Source organism: Gadus chalcogrammus, chromosome 10 (genome assembly GCF_026213295.1).
Source record: "Gadus chalcogrammus isolate NIFS_2021 chromosome 10, NIFS_Gcha_1.0, whole genome shotgun sequence".
Taxonomy (NCBI): Eukaryota; Metazoa; Chordata; class Actinopteri; order Gadiformes; family Gadidae; genus Gadus; species Gadus chalcogrammus.
In genome coordinates this window covers 18744025-18766561 of record NC_079421.1, presented here as the reverse complement: position 1 = coordinate 18766561, position 22537 = coordinate 18744025, and the positions used below count along the sequence as shown (strand labels likewise).

The following is a 22537-nucleotide window of genomic DNA, read 5'->3' as shown; positions in this document are numbered from 1 at the left end:
CAAATTGGCCTTATGGATTACCGTCATTTACTGCAAGGGCTTCAAAGGCAGACACTATCTGATCCCTTTACCTTTTGTTAACAAAATAAAAGCCTCCATCTTCCGTACGTGTCAGACATTTTTCCAAGGCCGAAGTAAAAGCACTTATATGGTCGACAATCAAGACTCCTGTATGCGCACGTAAGACAAAGGACGTTTACTATTCAGAAAGGGTCTGTTTATACCTTTGAGGAAATGATGAAGAACTAAATGAACGCGCTGTTGTTTTGTGTTCTCACTTAAGCACGATGCATCTGTTTGCCGTCAGCTTTTGTAACACTCGGAATGTATTGATGTTAACGTCGGAGTATCTTATTTTTTAGCCCTCCCGTTCAGCCCTGAGACCACATCAGACAGGCTTTATGTTCCCTTTTATCAAATGCATTACCATTGATTCTGTTGAAATAAAGCTAAAGCAAAGCAACAGGGTGCGTCCTGCTGCCATCGGATATAACACTCACTGTCACCGCCGAGTCCGTCGTAAGCCTCGTCTCAACCTGGCTCACCGCTGCCCCCTACAGACCAGGTGAGGAACAGCTACCAGCTCTGTAACAACGGCACCCTGAGGGTCATGTACGCCAACGGGATGGGCATCAGCTTCCACACAGAGCCCCACATCCTGGCCGGCTCCGTCAGCCCCACCATCGGTCGGAGGAACATCACCCTGCCCACCGACAACGGCCTCAACTCCATCGAATGGCGGCTACGCAAGGAACAGACCAAGGGCCGGATCACCGTGTTCGGCAGGAAGCTGCGGGTGAGCCACAGCCCGCTGCGTTCAGCCTCTTCCACGCCTTTTATTATATCCGCGGACACCTGTAACACGCCGTACATATCTGTGGATAAATCATTGACCCTCGACCGATCACCGGTCAAGGTTTTTTTTTTGCCATTCTTTGCAAGCTAGCTGTGAGTCAGGTCTAGTCAGTTGTATTTGCATAGCTCTGAATCATTGACCGTCTCAAAAGGCTTTACAGGTCTTCTATCTATGCCATTCCCACAGGTCAAGGAAAAACTCCCTCACAGAAAGAAGTGAGGATTCCTCACTCAGGGATATTTAGCAATGCACTGGGTTCTGTAGCATGACGAGCTAACCTTCTTTGTCAAACTAAACAGTTAGAAATAGAACATGAGGAGCATCCACGGTGTTGCGGTGCTAGCCAGATATTAAGTGGTCAGGTGACCACTTAAGGCATCCTTAATCAAGAGGCCTGACCTGGGATGCTTCTTAGTAGGATGTATCTGAATCCGCTGGAGGTCACTTTGGATAAATGCAAATGTGAGCGTGTGAACGCTAAATTAATTTATAAATTAAACTCGATTGCCTCCCCCCCTGACTCCACTCCCCCCCCCCCCCCCAATTGATTGACTCCTCCCCTCACTTATTGACTAACTCCCCCCCCCCCCCTCTCCCAGGCACACGGGCGCAACCTGCTCTCCATCGACTACGACCGCAACACGCGCACGGAGAAGATCTACGACGACCACCGCAAGTTCACCCTGCGCATCATGTACGACGCCCAGGGCCGGCCGGCCATGTGGCTGCCCAGCAGCAGCCTGGCGGTGGTCAACGTGTCCTACTCCAGCACGGGCCAGCTGGTGGGCCTGCAGAGGGGCAGCATGAGCGAGCGCACCGAGTTCGACCCGCAGGGACGCGTCGTGTCCCGCGCCTTCGTGGACGGCAAGGTGTGGAGCTACAGCTACCTGGACAAAGTGAGTAGCCTGAAGCGATGGCCTTTGAGGTGAGGGGGTGATCATGGGTGTCGGAAAGCCGGGTTCAACGGTGGCCGAGGGGGGGAGGAGAGTGTGGTCGTTTGCGGGTAGTAAACGGAGGTGAAATGATTTTTTATGATAATGGGATAAGATTCCAGTAAATCAGGTGAGGGATAAAGTGACTCTTGGTACCATTTCACAGGAGGTAAATCATCCATTTCCATATAAAATACTAACGGGGGCCAGGTGGTAGTAACGATATTAACCTAATCTGCATTTTTATTTCTCCTTTCCCTCCCCGTTCACCTCTCTTCTCTTCACCTCTCCTCTGTTCCTTCCTTCTTCCCCTCTCTCCTCTTTACCTCTCTTCCCTCCCTCCCTCCCCCCTCCCCTCCCTCCCACCCTCCCCCTCCCTCCCCTCCCTCCCTCCCTCCCTCTCCAGTCCATGGTGCTGCTCCTGCAGAGCCAGCGGCAGTACGTCTTCGAGTTCGACAAGTCGGGCCGCGTGACGGCCGTGACCATGCCCAGCGTGGCGCGCCACACCATGTTCACGCACGTGTCGGTGGGCTACATCCGCAACACCTACACGCCGCCGGAGAGCAACGCCTCCATCATCCACGACTTCAGCGAGGACGGACGCCCGCAGGCCACCCACTTCCTGGGCACGGGCCGCCGCGTCCTCTACAAGTACGGCAAGCTGGCCAAGCTGTCGGAGATCGTGTACGACAGCACGGCGGTCACCTTCGGCTACGACGAGACGGCCGGCGTGCTGAAGATGGTCAACCTGCAGAGCGGCGGCTTCTCGTGCACCATCCGCTACCGCAAGATGGGCCCGCTCATCGACAAGCAGATCTACCGCTTCAGCGAGGAGGGCATGGTGAACGCCCGCTTCGACTACACCTACCACGACAACAGCTTCCGCATCGCCAGCATGAAGCCCGTCATCAGCGAGACGCCGCTGCCCGTCGACCTCTACCGCTACGACGAGATCTCCGGCAAGGTGCGAGAGTGGAGATTGTCGCTTTTTTTCATGTATCTTCCTAAAGTAATTGATCTATGTATGCCTTCCTTAAAGGTAGGGCAGTCAATTCGGAGACGCCAGCCAGACTAAACAAGATTATGAAAGTATAAAACCGAATAAACCCCGCTGCTCTCTTCAGGCCTCCCGCCAAAGCCACTCCCCCAAAACACGTGACCAGTTTGATAGCTTTAGAAAAATGCATGCCTAGCCTCTTGGAAGACTCTAGTCATGCGCAATGTGTGCACAGGCAGAGTGTGCGCAGGCAGAAGGGTAGGTAGGTAGACACAGACAGGTAAACCATCCAATCAATTAATCGGGGCCGAATGAAAGTATTGGCCAGACTTATTCCAGGCATGGGACAGCTGCAGATATTGGAATTCTTTTGTTTTTCTTGTCAGAGCATTTGAATTATCGATTGATGTCAGGATGTAAAGAGAATTTCAACAAATATCACAAAAAACATCTGCCTACTCTACACATTTAACCTTCCTCAATAGGGGAATTAGTTTTCAGCCAGGCTCATAAGACATTAAATCAGACAGACATCACCACGGCAAAAATCCATTCATCCAGACAGGAGATCCAATAAAAGTAACAAAAATCAAAACCATTAGAAAAGCAAATGATTGTGCTGTTGACAGTTAAAGGTGCAATGATGTAAGTGTAGTGGTTGGTTAGGCTGTCTGACTTCCAGCCCAAAGGGTTCTGGGTTCAATCTCAGATGTACCCGTGTGGATCATTTAGCACCTGCCGCTTATTGGTCTCTGAATGCGCTGTGGGTCGTTTTGAATAAACGCTTCCGCTATAGATTCCGAAATGCGAAAGACATCCCGGGTTTAACGGTGTCCATAATTACGGCGTGCATAATCACGCCATAGACGCGCCCGACCACGGAATGTTCATCTGCTGTCATGACGACAGCATCAATTCAAATGTATTTTGAGCGTTTTCGTCAAAGGCGGCAGATCCATGGAACCACGATGCGATCCCCCCCTCCCCCCCCCCTCCAAAAAATAAATAACAGAAAGTTAAGTTTTGGGTTGAACTCCCGGCACCTTCCCTCCATCACCCTCCTCCGCTCATTACTGCTTCTGCGTCTCCCCCCCTCTGTTTCGTGACCCAGGTGGAGCACTTTGGGAAGTTCGGGGTGATTTACTACGACATTAACCAGATCATCACCACGGCCGTCATGACGCTCAGCAAGCACTTCGACACGCACGGGCGCATCAAGGAGGTGCAGTACGAGATCTTCCGCTCGCTCATGTACTGGATGACGGTGCAGTACGACAGCATGGGCCGCGTGGTGAAGCGGGAGCTGAAGATCGGACCCTACGCCAACACCACCCAGTACCGCTACGAGTACGACGGGGACGGCCAGCTCAGCGGCGTCAAGGTGGGTGCACCCAGTGTGTGTGGGGGGGGGGGGGGGGGGGGGGGTGTGGGGGGGGGGGGGGTAGGCGGGTGGGTAGGGGAGGGGGGGGGTGTCTGGTTTTTATCGTATGCATTGTCTTCAGTCGATCTGTAGCGGCATCTTTGAGCAAGACCCCTACCTGCTCCTAAGTTTTAGTATCAGAAAATTGCAGTGCAAATCAAATAAGCTGCCGTTAAAATGACGAATAAATAAAACCAAACATCCTGGTACATGATTGTTAACCAGGACAACAAACTGCAATAAAATCTTTTTCCCAAGAGATGGTGCTGTTCCTCTTATTGTGATTGCACCGCTTGGCTCCACAATGAAAGAGCATCATTGTTTTACAAGAAAATACCTCCCTCGGATAAAGCAACAGCCTGTGGGATCGGATTCGAGCGTCCCAATGTTTCTATTGAGGCCGCTTGGTTAAATCTTTCCTCAGTTTGCATCCATAACCGTCCTCAAGAGACGTCAAGGTGTGTCAGCGGCTGAGTCGTGTATCTCACATCCAACCCTTCCCTCCAACCCCTTCCCCCCCTCCCCCCTCCCTCCCTCCCTCCCCCCTCCCTCCCTCCCTCCCTCCAGGTGAACGACTGGTCCACCTGGCGCTACAGCTACGACCTCAACGGCAACCTCCATCTGCTCAACCCGGGCAACAGCGCCCGCATCATGCCGCTGCGCTACGACCTGCGCGACCGCATCACGCGGCTGGGCGACGTCCAGTACCGCCTGGACGAGGACGGCTTCCTGAGCCAGCGCGGCTCCGACGTCTTCGACTACAACTCCAAGGGCCAGCTGCTCCGGGCCTACAACCGCGGGCCGGGCGGCTGGAGCGTGCAGTACCACTACGACGGGCTGGGGCGCCGCGTCTCCACCCGCAACAGCCTGGGCCAGCACCTGCAGTTCTTCTACGCCGACCTCAACCACCCGGCCAGGGTCACGCACATCTTCAACCACTCCAGCTCCGAGATCTCCTGCCTCTACTACGACCTGCAGGTAGCGAGCTGGTGGCTGATGACGGGCGGTTGGGGGGCGGTTGGTGTAGGGGCGAGGGTCATGACGGTTTAGTGCAGGGGTCTCAAAGTCAACTTACCTGGGGGCCGCTGGAGGTAGAGTCTGGGTCAGGCTGGGCCACATCAAGTATTCCACAGAAGAAAGGAGCACAACTGACCCAATCTAAGTTAATGATCAGGCTATAATTAGATCACGCTGGCTATGTAATCGCTGACAACACGGGACATTTCATAGCGGTTGGTGGAAACCAGGACATTTTAGCGTCCTTTGACTTTTGTCGGGACTCGGGACACGCAACTCAAAATTGGGACATCTGGTCACCCTATCACAAGGCCGCACTAACACTAAACTTTGATGTCAAGCAGGGAGCCACAAAATATCCCGCGGACCTCAATTGGCCCCCGGGCCGCGAGTTTGAAACCCCTGGTTTAGTGGCTAGGGGTCAGTTTGCCTTGGAAAAGGTGATGTTCTGTTTTTTGGTTTGAGGCGACGGTACACTCTCTAACCAGTAGGCACTCTCGAGCTCTAAGAGATGCTTAATCCCCAGCCTGCTCCTTCATGTGTCCAAAATGTTTCTTTACCCTTTTGTGTAAGGGTGTTAAGTAAAAGCCTCTGCTTAATGACTAAATACATCGTAAATATTATTCGTGACACTCTGTATGTTGATGGAATGCATTTTCTGGATGGGAGACTAGATTAGTACGTGAAAGATGAGTAATGTGTGTGTTTTGGTTGGACGGTTAGAGGCTATGCCAAGGGCTGACTGGAGTGTTTTGGTGTCTGTCGTTCCATCAGGGTCACCTGTTTGCCATGGAGGTGAGCAGTGGGGAGGAGTACTACATCGCCTCAGACAACACCGGGACGCCCCTGGCAGTCTTCAGCAGCAACGGCCAGATGATCAAACAGGTAAGGGCACCGTGTCAGACGTCACACCTGATATTATTCAACCTTTATTTATTCAGGGAAAGGCCATTGAGACAGATGTGAACACAGTGTGTCAGTCAAACAACCAGAACAACACTGCAATGCATAAAGTAAATAATATGACAGTTGATATTATTCCAATATCTTATATATAGATGAATAAAACCTGGATTCCCAGGTTGAAATTCAGGAATGCATAAATATGTCAGATACGTTATTCCAGTGTCAATTAGTTTCAAAAAGGTTCACAGTTCAAACAGTTTAAAATAAATAACGCGGTCCTGGACATTAATCCGCATCCGGGCTTAGGGCACTGAATCCGGATGCACCGGGAGGACGACCTGTTAAGGCTCGCCCCTCCCTCGACCCCCCTCTGATGAACCACCCTCACCTCCGTGTTGCCCCCTGCCGGTCCACAGGTGCAGTACACGGCCTACGGCGAGGTCTACCTGGACTCCAACCCAGAGTTCCAGCTGGTGGTGGGCTTCCACGGGGGCCTCTACGACTCGCTCACCAAGCTGGTCCACTTCACCCAGCGGGACTACGACGTCCTGGCGGGCCGCTGGACCTCCCCGGACTACGCCACCTGGCCCAAGATCGGCAAAGACCCCGCCCCGTTCAACCTGTACATGTTCAAGAACAACAACCCCCTCAGCGACATGCTGGACATCAAGAACTACGTCACAGGTAAGAGGAGATGGGACCTAGTGTGTGGATTCTGGTGCTTTTAGATAGTATTTACATTGTTTTTTTTGTTTTTTTTTACAAAATGTAATGGGAGTTACGCTAAGTTTCAGAAATGCTGCCTTAACAGGCTTTTCTAATTTTTGAATTATGCTTTTAGTGTCCGGTCAATCTAAAGTAACATGTAACAGGATTATAAAAGGGTTAAATGACAGCAATACTGTTGAGCAATCACGACTGTTGACTGTTGACTGTTGACCAACTGTTGACTTCTCGTTTTCTGTGTGATTGTTTCCCCCCTGCTTATCTCCCACGAACATCTGTGCTGCTCTAGATGTGAAGAGCTGGCTGGTGATGTTTGGCTTCCAGCTCAGTAACATAATCCCCGGCTTCCCTCGACACTCCTTCTACTTTGTGGAGCCACCCTACGAACTGCAGGCCACGCAGCACTGTGAGAATGGACAGGTACGTGCCTGGCATCGCCACGACACACTAACACACTGAGGCCGTGTTGGCAGCCTGACTCCTGTTCTCAAAGGGGTTTAATGGTGCAAGGTGTTGGGTCATATACTAAGTTACGATCCTAATAAAATAATCGTCAGTACAACTAACTATCTCTAACTACTATCTAATTTTTCCGGTTCCAAATTTGCGTGTGCTTTTGATGCCCGAATGAATGAATGAAGTATTATCAGGAATTAATGAACAACGCCTTAGAAGTGAAGTCCATTAATTCCTGATAATGGACATCTCAAAGGGCATTATCCCGCTTATACCATGGTCACTTGCCAAAGAAAATAAATTAAGACCATTAATTTATATTTTCATGCGTTTTACAATCAAAATATAACGTTTCTCACAAGCCATTATATAGTTATCCTGGTAAAGCCTGAGGGTTTGACTAATACCTGGAACCATCATTACCCTCCTGTAAGGTTCTTATGCAACGGAAACGTTGTTCACTCCCCCAGTAAATAGGAAGGACATTAGATACGACTTGGCATCGGGAGGTATTCTAGTCCGCTCAGCTATGAGCCAGAGAGCTAACGTTGTGCATTGTACATATTTACATCTTAAATAAATATTATAGGGTCTATAGCATAAAGTGTACACATTTATAATTCGAAATAAGTCCCAGCCTTCATACCACAGATACTATAGAGTCTATAGCTTATAACCGCGTTTTCTGATTACAGTTTAATGCATTTTTTACAATTTACCACCTCTCGTTTTGAAGGCTGAACAGACAATTTGTCTGGAACTACTTAGCAGGTTTCCATATATCAGGGATTAATGGACACCCTGCAGCCAATCAGAATCGAGTATTCCCCCAGACCATGGTATAATACATGTTATTGTATCCCATATCTGTCTTTTAACAGATAGACTTTTAGACCTGGCTAAATATTTACTCACAGGGAAATAGTGAGTAATCTATTACGTCCGCGGGGGGGAAGTAAGAGATTACACACTATCCGCGGGCGGGATAGTTGTTTCTAGCGTGACATCATTGTCTTGTCAGGTGCAGGTCATAGAGTTTCTCTCGTGCCTATAGTAGATGAGGTGGTCAGTAGAGCATTGACATTGCTGTGTATTTCCGGTATTAGTTCTGAGGTTTCACTCCGGATGTGAACCATCTGTACTCAACATGCTTATATAGTGTACAAACTGGCCCTTTATTAATCCGGAAGGTTCCCTCAGGGAAATTGCACTTCAAGCAGCAGCAAACAGAATGTAGCAAATAGAATAAGAGTAAAAAACGAGCATAAGTAGTACAAAAAAAAATATATAGAGGGAAACAACATACAAAAAGCATAGAATTACAAGCCAGTATTAACAAGTGTCCCTGAACGCCTACCCCCTCCTCTCCCTCCCAGCTCATCACCGGCGTGCAGCAGGCGGCCGAACGCCACAACCAGGCCTTCATGGCGCTGGAGGGCCGGCTGCTCAACAAGGATCGGCGGGGCCGCCGGGACAAGCCGGGCCACTGGTTCGGCACCAGCACGCCCATCATCGGCCGCGGCGTGATGCTGGCGCTGAAGGAGGGCCGCGTGGTGGCGGGCGTGTCGTCGGTCGCCAGCGACGACAGCCGCAAGGTCGCCCTGGTGCTCAACGGCGCCCTCTACCTGGAGGGCACGCACTACACGCAGGACGGCCGCGACTGCCACTTCTTCGTCAAGGTGGGCGCGGCCGACGGCGACCTGCTGGCGCTGGGGCTCACCAACGGACGCAAGTCGCTGGAGAGCGGCGTCAACGTGACGGTGAGCAGCCGCTCGAGGCGAGGCGCCACCGTGGAGTTCGCCGCGCCGTCGCTGGCGCTGAGCGTGCGCTACGGGCTGGCGCTGGACGTCGTGGACGAGGAGAAGGTAAGACTGTTGGAGCAGGCCCGGCAGAGGGCCCTGTCGGGGGCCTGGAGCCGGGAGCAGCAGAGGGTGCGGGACGGGAAGGAGGGCAGCCGTCTGTGGACGGAGGGGGAGAGACAGCAGCTGCTGACATCGGGCAGGGTGCAGGGCTACGACGGGTACTACATACTGCCCGTGGAGCAGTACCCGGAGCTGGCCGACAGCAGCAACAACATCCAGTTCCTCAGACAGAACGAGATGGGGAGGAGGTAACAGCCTCCCGGGGACTTGTCCGATTGGACGGGAGCCACGCCTCCCGTCTTGTCTCGCCGACATTCACGTTCTTTTCGGTTCTTTCCACCCAGCCTTCTCATTCTTGCGCCACTCGAAATCCCGCGGAGAATAAAAAACCAACTCACGGAACGCTGCAGGGACTTTTGAAAAGAAGAACTTATCAGAGAAAATAAAAAGTTATTGTTGATTTTACTGCCACGGGCAAAAAACATGTAATGTTTATTCCAGCGTTTCTTTTCCTTTTTGTTTTGAGAAACTTTGAGCAACTCAAAAAGCACTGATGAACTTGGAAAGGAAAGAACAAACCTGTTGCTTAACGAATAAGGAAAAATTCCCCTTTTTAAAAAAGATATCGATATTTTTACCCATATTTTTTGGATCGACACTGAGAGTGGCCATGACAGCTGCTGGTGGGTTAGCGTTGCACTGGGTTCTGCGGTGAGAGCTTGTCTCTATTCAAAAAAATACAAAAACCTCTCTAGGCAAAGGGACCAAATAAGGGAGGCCAAGCCATTCCCCAGAGTACGACCAATCAAAGTAATGGATCCGAGGACGACGTCACACAAGTTGCGCCGAAACCAACAGCAAAAACACCATGTGAAACGGCTGTTCGACCACAACGACAACGACAACGACAACAACAACACCACCACAACAAGTCATCTCCCCGACTCAGGCCCCACGATGTCCACGGACCTATGCTCCCGCTGAGGTGGAGTGTATATCTCTGAGCAAAACACCAACTACTGGCTTGAACAAACAGGAAAACTAGTTACTGAGAAATAAATAATAAAATACCCTTCAAAAAAAATTAAATAATAATAATAATAATAACAAAAAGGTTATATTTGTGGACAGTGGTAATCACATTAGCATTGTTTTTGTTTCAGAATGGTGCGAGGAGGAGAGGTATACTACTACTACATGTGTTTTCAGACTACACTAAAGTTCAGGATGTTGCGTATACTGTAGCTGCCGTAGTTTTGTACGTTTCAGTCGCGATAGAATTGTGAGACTTTCACCGAGGCACTTCTGTACAGAGCGTTCAAAAAACACCCTTCACAGAGTCCAGAGAACATACAAGCTAGTGTCGATATCTTCTTACTTTGTTCATTTTTATTTTATTATTATTTAATATTCTTAGTACTATATGACAATCATAAGGGAGTCACCAGTTGAACATTAGCGAATTTGTTTATTTTATTTTGTATAATACGTAACAAATGTTAATTTTGCTTTTTGTATTATTTCAGATTCAATAATAGTCTCGCTAAAAAAAGAATAATTTATGTAATAAAGTGTTTTAAAACGGTTTATACTTTAAATAAAGTCTTTAAAACTGTGAAATCTGTTTTTTTTTTAAATATATTTCAATGTACAGTGTATAGATCTACCTTTATGCAGCACAGTAGAATATTGTTCAGAATATCAAGTTTTATATTTCTAAGAGGAAGTGGCTTGTAATGTGCGGATCTTTAGCTGGTCTTACTACTCTAGAGTTTTGTGACACTCAAATATTCCATATCTACATTATCAGTCCCCCATTGGTTTTTGAATGTTTTTGGTTTAGTTTGGAAGCAGAAATATTACTGTCCTAGACCCCAACAGCAGTAGCAGTAATGGATCCCTCTCACTGTGAAGAGACTCGTGCTGGATGTCATAATGTACCAAATCAGTATTATTATCTAAGGATGATTCTTATACACTCACTGAAACGAGACTCTTCTGAGAACCTTATCAATAAAAAGTACTTGTTTCCTCAACCATGTCAAGTTTTGGTTTTCCTCACATCTCCTGTGTCTTTAACAGACTCTTGACCCGTAGAGTCACACTGTTATGCCCTTGTTTTGTATTAAAATACAGGCCAACTGTCACCTGCAAACGTAATCTGATTGGGACCTTCTCCAAAAGCTTAGATGTAATGGAAATACTGGAGAAATGTCCTCCTGCTTTAAAGGGCTTTATTGTGTACTAATACAGTAAGTTACTCTTATAAATGTATACATGCATCAGACATTACAATGTGGAAGTTGTGATGCTTTTAATTACATAACCAGGAACAATGACACAAACAATAGGCTACATATGTTAATATGAATAAAATCCTCTACCAACTAACTGCTGTTAAAGATCCTCTGATGGCAAACAGGTTTGTATTTTCTTTCCGGTTATTTTGACTTCATATTAAGTTGTTTTCTTACACTTTTTAAGTAAAAAAACAAGCATCAAAACAAGCATCAAAGAACAATCAATTAAAGCATGCCATTCATGAACCAACCCTAATCTTTAATTACCTATCTTTTGTTGGAGGGTTTAAAGGGGCATATATATGGGGTGGTTAATAAAACCATTGAATAATTATAACAGACGAACATGTTGAGTGCCAGAACACCATATCCAGTAAGAGCAAAGGTTTACCAGCACCCATGTGTTTGCAGATAAGTCACATGCACATATTTGGACTCTAAAGATAGTACTACCCGGCATGCTTACCGACATCTGTAACTCTATACTCTTCCTTTATTTTAAGCGTCCTCTTCTCACACTCATCATGGGGGGGGGGGGGGGGGTAAGACTAAATACATATGTGTTAATTTCAGAAAGTAAACAGTTAGAAATGCATCAAATGAATTGACATTTATCAATATGAAACCAGTATAACATTATGAAATTACAACATTGCAGGATCATATGCTTTCTTTTGACGTGCTGATGGAAGCCATTTTGTAAAGCCCTGCATGATCTGGCAAGCTCTGGCTATGGGCTCACTTCCATAACCTTTGAGAAAGATGACCAGGCCCCATGGCTCCTGCCCTCTTCTCTAACCCCTCAATCTCACTCACACGCATATGACATACGACACCATACCAAATATTACAAGCCGGTGACTTATTTTGGGGTATATCACTTTTTAATGCATGATTATTTTTCTTCCAAGCAAAAGACAAAGTAAAATACTATTATTCACCATTTATTATTTATAGATTTTTTGGGGGGCATTTTTCTTTATTCACTTTTTTTTTATGGAATGTTCATGTTGGAAGTAATATTTTCAAATCACCTTATCAGGCTCAGCAGGAAAGCAAGTGCACTATGTTATGCAATCAGAGATAAATCATCATCTTTTTTTTTAAGAAAAAAAGGTGTTTCTTTTATTCATCACACGATTCACCTGAAGAAATACATCGGCAACCGGACTGTCTGTGCAAATAAGAGGGAGGAATACATTGCAAGCATCGGCTTCTGAAGAGGGCCCAGTGGCTTGTTAGCATCCAGCAGTCGTGCTAGCTGCGTTAGCCATGAGGGACCAGGCATATGAGGTATTCGGGGCATGGGGGGGGGGGGGGGGGTCGATAAGGCTGTGAGGGGGGAGGGGGAAGGAGCGGGTTTCTTACAGTTATAACATCATAAAGTGCAAAGGAGAGCTCCACACGTAACAAGCCTGAGATATATATAGGTGTGTGTGGAACTGTGTGTGTGTGTGTGTCTTTGTGCATATGTGTGTGTGTGTGTGTGTGTGTGTGTGTCTTTGAGCATATGTGTGTGTGTGGGTGTGTGTCATTCATTTACCAGGGATCTGATGTGTTCGCGTCGTGATGGGTGCGTGTGGCAACATGTAGGAGTTTGATCACAGAACGGAGCCTGAGATTGGACAGACTAAAGTATACTCTTGGGCTTGGTTCTCAAAAAGGTGCTTCCCCTCATGGTCAAGATGGCGCGGATGAACACACACGCACACACACACACACACACACACCCCGGGATCAGCCACTGCTCCAATGGGGCTGAGATGAGCTGATATCCATGGGAGATTGTGTTTCGGAGTGGGTGTTTCTTTTCTTTATGGACGAGCGAAGGTTTCTTCACGGTGGATACTTCAGGGAGGTGGAGTGACGTTCAAGGTGTGTTTGAGAGAGAGAGAGAGCGAGAGAGCGAGAGAAGGTTTGATTGGTTTCCAGGCACAGAGAGATGGAGGCGAAGGTGGTGTTGATGAGGTGTGGGGGGGTGGGGGGGGGGGGGGGGGGGAGGGGTTATGTCAGCATGTCCCACAGGCAGCAGCAACACAGAGCCGTCCAGCAGGCCGTCAGACATGTGTCTCCACTGTCATCTCTCCTCCGCTCCTCCACCACGTATACTGGAGGGAGAGAGGGAGAGAGAGGAAGGCACATAGGAGGAGAGGGTAGAGATAAATAAAGAAAATTGAAGAAAGGAGCGAGAGACGGAGAGAAAGAAAGGGCGACAGTCAGTTTCAGAGAGAGAGGAAAATAATGGTCTATTGTTCCAATACAGTCGTGGCTATTCTCCCCTCTCATTATGTTCAGCAGGGAGAATTCTATTGTCTCACGACGTGACCAAGCGGATTCCATAATATCACAGAGATGTAGATGATCCATAGGATAAACAACCCTCCGGAGTAATGCTTCTCGTATCTGTTATTGTGTGATGGATGATGCACCAAAGCAACGGGCCGCCGTTTCAAAGTGTATGACGGATGTGTGTAGTGAAGTGAGTAGCACCGTTGTTGTGTATTCAAGGAAAGCTAGTGTATGATATGCTGATATACTACATCTTTCTCACTGAATTGGATTACAACCGTAGCTCTTGTGTATCAGCAAACTCTAATATCCACTATAATTCACTTACTGCATACATTGCAAAATATACATACCCGGCGAAGAGGTGAAATGACAGTTAATGTAATTAAACTGTTTTGTAATATAATGGTAGCAGGTATTTCGGCATATCTGTATTGACTCCGGATATTGCGTTGCGTCTTTTCTGAAAACAATATTGTCCATCACGTGTATGTTAGCACCTCTATTCCTATCTTCTAACCAGGAATAGGATAGCCTAGCTATTTAAATTATTAAGTTGACCGGATCATCCGTTTTGTATCGTCTCTCTCTCCTACGTAATGACAAGTGAGGCCACAGTGGCTGTTTTTTTCCTGAGCAAACGCGTTGCACCTCTTTGTGTGGTTGTGATTAATAATGTATACGTAACAGTGATCCAGCTTTGAGCAGCCATCTTGTTTGAGTCATGCAGGAGGAGAGGGCGGATCACCCAGGTGACCAGCTGTTTTCCGACCACAAAGTAAAGGCTAACTCACCGCTCACCACTGCGCACTGATAATATTAATTCTAGCACTTTAACAGGCTGTCAATCATTAGCCATTTGCTGCATTTCCACTTACTTTGATCAGCCCTGAAAGTGCTGATGACCAGGCATGGAGGCAGTTAAGCCTCGCCACCGAGGCACAGTGAAGACATGCTGAATTTGCCCTTTGGACCAGACAATTTGACTTGCACTTTGCATATTCACCATTGGCCACTCTCTTTAGCAACACAACACAACCTTTCAGTTGTATACCCGACCCGTGTTTCGTTAGTCTGCAGAAGCCAATCCTTTTATTTTGATTATTGTGAATTGGATTAAGCTATCGAACCATGACTCAGCAGGTCTCTGATACTGTCTGATACCGCAATCGCTAAGAGCTAGCAAAGGTCGATCAGCAAAGACACAACTTTTCTCGGTTTTGGGACTTCAGTGGTGGAACGAGCTCCCTGCCGTTCTCAGGACCGCAGAGTCGCTCACTATCTTCCGAAAAAGACTCAAGACTCACCTTTTCAGAGTCCCCCTCGACTCTGCATAGCCACCCTCCCCCTTCTGGCCACCATTGTACATTGTATTGTATTGTATTGTATTGTATTGTATTGTATTGTATTGTATTGTATTGTATTATAGTACTTAACTGTGTAGCAACTGCAGTAGCTGCTATCATTGCTGTAACACGGGGAATTGGTTAGCCTAGCGATTGTTGTACTTGCACTTGGTTCTATGAACATCCCAACTGTACCGACAGCGATATATATTGTTGCACTTCTTATGACAAATGTACTCATTGCAAGTCGCTTTGGATAAAAGCGTCCGCCAAATGCCCTAAATGTAAATGTAAATGTCTCACCTGTGTTTTTGGGGCCTTCTCCGTACATGGGGCCTTGGGCCGGCCCGGGCCCTCCCTGCCAACCAAACTGTGGTTGTGGTGGGTATCCCTGGTAGGGAGGCTGCCCGGGCCCCGGGTAGGGGCCCCCGGGGCCCATGGCACCAGGAGGGTAGTTGGGGTAGGCGGGGTTAGGCTGCTCCATGTTGACAGGGTAACCCTGCTCCACGTTGACTGGGTAACCCTGCTGAGGGTAGCCTGCTGCCGGGTAACCTTGTTGCGGGTGTCCTTGGGGTGGGTAGCCCGGGGCCGTCGGACCCTGGCCCGGGTACGGAGGTGGCTGCTCAAAGTTCATCTGTGGGTCGGACGGTCACCTGACTGGGAGGAGGAAGTGGGTCAATGCAAAACACAACTGATTTAGATGGTAGTCATGTGTTGTGAAGATGCGCTACTAATAAACGTGTCAAGTATCAAGTATCAAGTTTATTATAGCCATTTCAACAATATAGAAAATACAGTTGATAGGAATGTTTTTTGGTGTCTAAGCTCATATAAAGGCAATACTGGTTATATATTCAATAGCCTAAATGGATGTCCATCATCTAGACTTGATTCAAATGGATACAATATATCTACCATCTACTCAATTTGTTCAGTGATCAGAGTTGATAATGCTATGGCACCGTCTGTTTGTATTTGTGTAGCATCGGTGGAGTTCAACAAGGATCCAGTCTCTAGAGTAACATTACTCTGCGTGCTCCTGAAGGGGCCACAAAAGTGATGCAATTGTTGCCCAGGACAGCACATCATATCAAACCGGTTTGTGGGCCCATATTGATCCAATTACCCTACTTGAGACCACGGCATATTAATTTCACCAAGCTAACATGCTGAATTATGTTGCCGTAACATTGTTCACAATGAACAATATTTCAAATTATTGGTAACCTTTCCCCCTAGGTAAACCAAACACTGTTATTTAAATGGTCCTAATGAGACCATGGAAAGATATCAGCCACCAGATACCCGCAGCTCTATCGTAAAGGACATTGTGATACACAGTAAAGATACGCTGTATGTGTCTTAATGGAAAAAGCTGTCAATCTGTCAATCATTTATTAACTATAATATCTGTACTTGCATCCAATGTGGTTGTTATGACGTATGACTTGTACTGTTCAAAGAGTATTTTAAAGGAATTGCTCGCTTTAAATACAAACCAGGCCTCAAGGATTTTATCATATTATAATATGCTAAGATATGAACTAGCTATATATTAACTTAAAATACTTACTAATGCAAAATACTAACTAAAATACAATTTATTACCCACAGTGTTAAGATTTCTTACTTTATATTTCATTCATAATAATATTCCAACATTCTATATCCTGAACAGCAACATGACAGCAGAATTTTGCCCCACTCCAATTGTTTCTGCGTAAACTGTAAGAATAAAGGGTCTTCCGAATTTATAACAAGGAGGCCAATGTATTTGAGTAATAAACATACAACAAGTATAACAAAACACGTAACAAACAATACAATAATCTGAGGCCTCACAATAATCCGAGGCGTCAGAGGAGAGTTCGCCCTGCGTCTCTCTAAGAGCTCCGCAAGTAAAACTCAAGAGGACTTCTTATACGGTGGCAGAAAATGTTGAGATGAGCTCTGCTCCCCTAAACTTTATCTCCTGTACCATGCACTGTCTAGCCAGCCTAGCTGTTCCTAGCTTTAACCTTTTGTGCCTGGGGTAAACCGGTCAAACGGGGGCAGGGATCCCCTAATGCATTATTCTACTTGATGAGAACACAGGAAACTCTGTCCTTTAGGTCAACATTAATTGATTTGATCATTGACAATTGCAATGTGAAGTCGATCTGAAATCTGTCCTTCGCGCGATATCTCTTCAAGAAATGTACACGACAGATGTCATAAAGGGGGAGAGGTAGTTGTGTATCAGATGGATCCCTTGACCCTTGACCTCCCCAAAGGGTGTCAGGGAAAACTCACAATTAACAAATGGCAGTTAGACAAACAGAATGTGAAAATAAAATTATTCCATTACAAAGCTATCCTTGTGATTAACTCAATTGGCCGATTAGTATCTGGCCTTCTGCATCTCAGAGTTAGGAAGTGCATTTCCCAACCAAGCAGCTATCTGGGCATTGTTTGTATTGAGGTCCAGTCCATGCGTGTAAAACATATCGCCTAGCCTTTAGTCAACATCCCCAGGTTAATTTAAAGCGGCGATGGAAATTAGGGCCGGTAGAGTAATGAATTGATTCATATGTGGAGTCCTGTATGCATAAATATAAACAAGCCCCATTTGCAGAGTGAATGGGCTTCTTTCTGAAGCAAAACACACACAGGGTACACTCACTTACTCTCTACTATTTTAGACTCCATATTGGCTTCAGGGGCTACTCCTCCGAATGGTAGATAGTTTAGAATTAGAGAATAGATTAGAGAATTAGTAAGTAAGTGATACCTATCGGCCAAACCTGTATAATTTTTACTAACATAAATGTAAGAATAAAAGCATAGATGGCTTATAATAAGGAACAGTTTGAAGGCTCTTATTGGATCGGGCCATTTTGCTATGTCTGTTAAGGGCAACTTCCTATCAAGAATGAGGGGCAGATCTGATATACATCCAGAGAGCAAGCGTAATCGAGAAAATGGAACAAAGAAAGACAGTGTGTGTGTGTGTGTGTCTGTGTGTGTGTGTGTGTGTGTGTGTGTGTGTGTGTGTGTGTGTGTGTGTGTGTGTGTGTGTGTGTGTGTGTGTGTGTGTGTGTGTGTGTGTGTGTGTGTGTGTGTGTGTGTGTGTGTGTGTCTTTATCTTGATCGTAGGCCTAAAGGCTTCTGCTAATGTCTTTCGTTAGACATTACCTAGGCCTAATCTCTTGTCCTAACTCAATGAAATGAAAACCAAACATTGCAGCACCTGAGAGTCATTCAGCCTAGCCGGCCCTGGCAGATGTCAAGCCCTCTGTGGCTATGGTTACTATAGGGATCCCTGGACGATTGGTTATTAATGGCTGTATTTTCACAGACAAATAAACCCTTCCCTATGCAACATTAGAGGAAGTCGCAACGTCATGGCATCATGGTAACATCAAGTTGCATGTTCTGGCACTTGGTACTTAGGAACTTATCTTAGCCATCTTTGTTGTATACTGGGAACGGGTTACTCTAGCAATTGTAATTGCTTGGTAATTGTTCTATGAACATCCTTACTGTACCCACAGAGATGTATTTTTGTTTCTCTATCCTCCGACGAATGAACTTCTTGTAAGTGGCTTTGGTTTTGGGATAAAATCATCTGCTAAATGCCGTAGATGTAAATGAGTAGCCATGATGACTTAACTCTTGTTCACCTTCCTGTTTATGAGTCTAACTGGTCAAGTCTCGCCTTGTTTAACTCCTTCATCTGATCGTAGTGTGGTGGTCATGTATCTGCAACTCTGAATTCTTACCAGGACCTATAAATATACTTGGAAAGCTATAGCATGATGTTTACGAAAGTTCAGATTCACCAAAAAACGACCTAGACTTGACTGTAAGTCTGTAAGCCTACATCAAAACATTTTCCGCCACAATACATAGGTTTATAGGGGGTTTGAATCTTTACTTATAGACAATCTGACAACACTTCAGTGGGCCTATAGCCAAATAATTTCGATTTAGTACAAATCATGAATAAATAATAGTATGTTAATCAAAATAACAGACTGGCACAGTAATAAGGCAGGAACTAAAAAAACTATCGATAAAATACCACAATCCTTAGAAAAGGCTATTTTAATTTCCCATGTATCCCAATACATATTCTGTCTCTCATTGGAATATTAAGGAGAGCCCTGTAAGATCTAGGTTTTAATATTAGACATCATAAAATGAATAAATTAAAAACAAAAAATATTAGAAAAACACATTGCATGAAGATAAGATCTGAGAGTTCCAAGAAAACGCAGTTTAAATCGTGACATGTAGGCCTATCTGAAGAGAACACGAATTATTACAACCAATTACAGGACAATAATTTATTTTATTTTTTTCTATTCGGATAACCTTAATAACATAATTGTCCAATATGGGTCTGGATAACGGTCTAAAGATGTTTATTAACCCAACATAATATTCTGCCATTCTAACTGATTTCCAGTCGCACCTGCAGGCCACAGCCCACTAGCGATCGAGTTGCAATTTCCCTTGCCCCGAAGTTCATCACAAATACGGACTAAAAAAAACAGGGAACAATAAAGGCACTTACCTTAATGGAGAAATGTAGTGATCTCGTATCAACCGAATGATCCTTTGTTGCAATCCTTCTGTGTGTCGGTGGCGTTTACTTCTGTTTTACTGCATTTAGCGACCCTGCCGTCTCCAAAAACCAGTACGTATCAGTAATGTGGTACGTGACGTCATTTGAATGGGAGCGCAGCAACGGCGAGGTTTTATGGCTAGGGGGGAGGTGCAAAAGGTTGGGAGAGGAACATGAATTGTAGCGTTATCTACTACCGGAACGAATTATAGTTCCGGTCTCATACTTCCTCGAGCTGTGTACACACGTTAACGGTTGGGATCTGGGAGCGAGAATAATACTCGAGCATGAAAATAGTAACAACCACAGCGACAACGACCAGGAGGATACGTGTTGTTTTTTTCTAAAAATGTAACGAATATCCCACTATCTGAAGTCCCTCCCGCTCGCTCGTCGCTAAACCCGTGAAGCTGTATGTCCCGCCCTCGCATAATAACGCTTATTTGTAGCATCCCATTCCAGGGGTCCAGTCGTCAGATGTTCAACGCCTGGGAACAGAGACATGCTGCTATCGAATACAATTTGATTGGCTTCCCTGAATCAATAGGAATCCAATCCAATGTCAAAGAGTTATTTGGAGTGGGCCTATTGCCCTTTGATCTGATTTGATATATTAAATCAAATTGGCAGATATAACGGTCCTCATATAATGCATTGGGGTCTCTCGTACGAGAGACCCCAATGCATTATGAGGACCGTTATATCTGCCAATATCTTTGTGTAATCAAAATGACTACGTGGGCTTATATTAAGCTACACACTATACAAATACAAAAGGACGATACATTTAGGCTTTTGACAGTAACGCATCTCTGTATCTTGTTCCCTTACAGGTTTAAAAGGACAGCGTTGCAGATATACAATCCTCTCAGCAGATTGCTTTCAATCCAAGTATTTTTTTTATATTTCTTTGTTGATTTACTTTTCCAAAAGAAACTTCACTGGTCTTCGCTGTTATGATATATCTAGCCTACCTATGTTTACTTACCTGTATATGTTATAGTGTCGTGGAAGAAGTCATCCTGATAATTTTATCAATTATATACACAATATACATTACACCAGTTCATTTAAAAGGCTTTCCCCTAAGAATCATATACACTCATTGCCTCATAGAGATGCTTGGTGAATGCTCCCATTGTGCCTTACCATGATCATGCTCCTTTAAATCGAAGTGCCGTCAAGAAGTGTCCTATAATAAATACTTTTTCGTCATACAGTCTTTGATCTGTACATGTATTATGCACCATGGGCCTCTCTGCTGGAAAGATACTCATTTTGATAAAGCAATACAATTATGAACTCAAACTAGACCTGAATGTTTAATTGTAATGATTTAGTGTTAGATGTTCAAGTTTAATTTAATTTTGAACACCGCCTTATGACAATGCTGTAAGTTTTCAGAAGTTGATTCTACTTTCGGCGTCAACTATAGTTGACAAGGATTTCTTGACATCGTTTTTCATCTGTTTTTCAAAAGTAAAGGGTTAACAAAAAATTAAGTTGAAACTAGTAACACATCCAATCATTTACATACAGATTGGCTACGTAAAAAACAATCCATACTATATTTACAGTTGGTACACCTTTATAACATAGGCCTACAGAAAGCTTTACCAGGAGGAGTCATTTATTCCTGCAGATTTTAAATTAGTCTAATTTCATAGTTTATTATAAAACCATAATACAAGGAAATATAGTATTTTGTTTTGTTATTAGGTCAGTCTGATTTGTGAGACCAACCAAACGTCATAATAACGACTCATAGATGAACCGCCTATGCCTAAACCGAAAAAAGAGTGTTTGGAGTTTGGACGTCCACGCTACAGCGCGAACGTTTCGGGTCAATGAAGCCACGGCAATGTATAAATAATATACATAAAATGAACACTAATAAAATACACCACAAGAGGGCACAATCATGCACCTATCATGGTTCTTGATGCAAAAACAACAAGAATATTGGCCTATATATATATATATAGGCCAATATTCTTATATATTGCCTAGGCCAATTTGATATTTATTCATCAGGAGGACCCTCATGAAATGTGGAGTCGTGCAATTACCAAGGGATGAACTGCACAAGGGGTCTAATGGCTAACTCATATAGGTTACTGATATTGCATGAGTATCCAAGTGTAGAATTGGTTCTATTTCTTTGTTGTCACTTGTTGATGTGAACTGTAGCCCCACCCCAACGGACCACGTGATAATTCGCATCTAACGACTGCCACCGCCCAACCCGTGTATTCGAAAACATCACGAGCTTTGGAGAGAATAGGTCCAACCATAAAGAGAGAGTTCATAAATAACAGCATATTACACAATTATTCCAAGTATTTTTTTATAACTTGTAATCGTGCTTGCAATCCATTACCCCTTATTACCTACAAACCATTTATCCCATTTATATATAAAACAAACTGGCCAATTTGGTGAATACGTTACTTATCTTTGTTGTATTTCATCTTCTCTACAGGTTTGGTTTTTATGTTACATTTAGAAAAACATGTATGAATTCAAAAATAAAACAATAATATTCGTCATCATAATATTTATTGTTTACATTGAATGGACCGAGTCGAGTGCAATGTTCAAATTCGCTGTGGGCTCATAATTACAGCTTCCACTCGTGGAAATAATGATGGATGTAATAACGTCCCAGAGCCTCGTGTAGTTTATACCAGAGCCATTCCTCTCTAAATAGCTCTTATATAACGTATGGTTGTTTGATACATTGAACCGATCTGCGGCCATTTTATCCCAATCTAAACAAGGGGAGAATGGGCGGAGCCTAAAGATTCCTCCCTGCCCTCTG

The 22537-nt window shown here is 45.2% G+C and overlaps 2 protein-coding genes across 2 annotated transcripts in view; one reads left to right on the top strand and one right to left on the bottom strand.

Annotated features, from left to right (window-relative positions):
• Positions 1-11627, top strand: part of LOC130390266 (teneurin-2-like) — a 20072-nt gene extending 8445 nt beyond the window's left edge. The window contains exons 7-15 of the mRNA XM_056600129.1: positions 561-796; positions 1456-1752; positions 2195-2752; positions 3897-4166; positions 4773-5183; positions 5997-6107; positions 6545-6812; positions 7144-7274; positions 8687-11627. Coding sequence (XP_056456104.1) covers positions 561-796; positions 1456-1752; positions 2195-2752; positions 3897-4166; positions 4773-5183; positions 5997-6107; positions 6545-6812; positions 7144-7274; positions 8687-9424 — 3020 coding nt within the window. The 3' untranslated portion in view covers positions 9425-11627. The remainder of the gene's footprint in view (positions 1-560; positions 797-1455; positions 1753-2194; positions 2753-3896; positions 4167-4772; positions 5184-5996; positions 6108-6544; positions 6813-7143; positions 7275-8686) is intronic.
• A 1849-nt stretch (positions 11628-13476) lies between these two features.
• LOC130390392 (cysteine-rich and transmembrane domain-containing protein 1-like) lies at positions 13477-19807 on the bottom strand. The gene is made up of 3 exons (XM_056600317.1): positions 19666-19807; positions 15411-15764; positions 13477-13580 (listed from the first exon to the last, which is right to left on the bottom strand). The coding sequence occupies exons 2-3, from the start codon at positions 15739-15741 to the stop codon at positions 13477-13479; spliced, it is 435 nt and encodes a 144-aa protein (XP_056456292.1). The 5' UTR covers positions 15742-15764; positions 19666-19807.
• Between the last annotated feature and the right edge of the window lie 2730 nt (positions 19808-22537).

Coding starts and splice junctions, on each gene's coding strand:
- LOC130390392 (XM_056600317.1), bottom strand. CDS start 15,741: ATGAACTTTGAGCAGCCACCTCCGTACCCGGGCCAGGGTCCGACGGCC. Junction 13,581..15,410: donor AGAAGGCCCCAAAAACACAG/GTGAGACATTTA, acceptor CTCTCCCTCCAG/TATACGTGGTGGAGGAGCGG.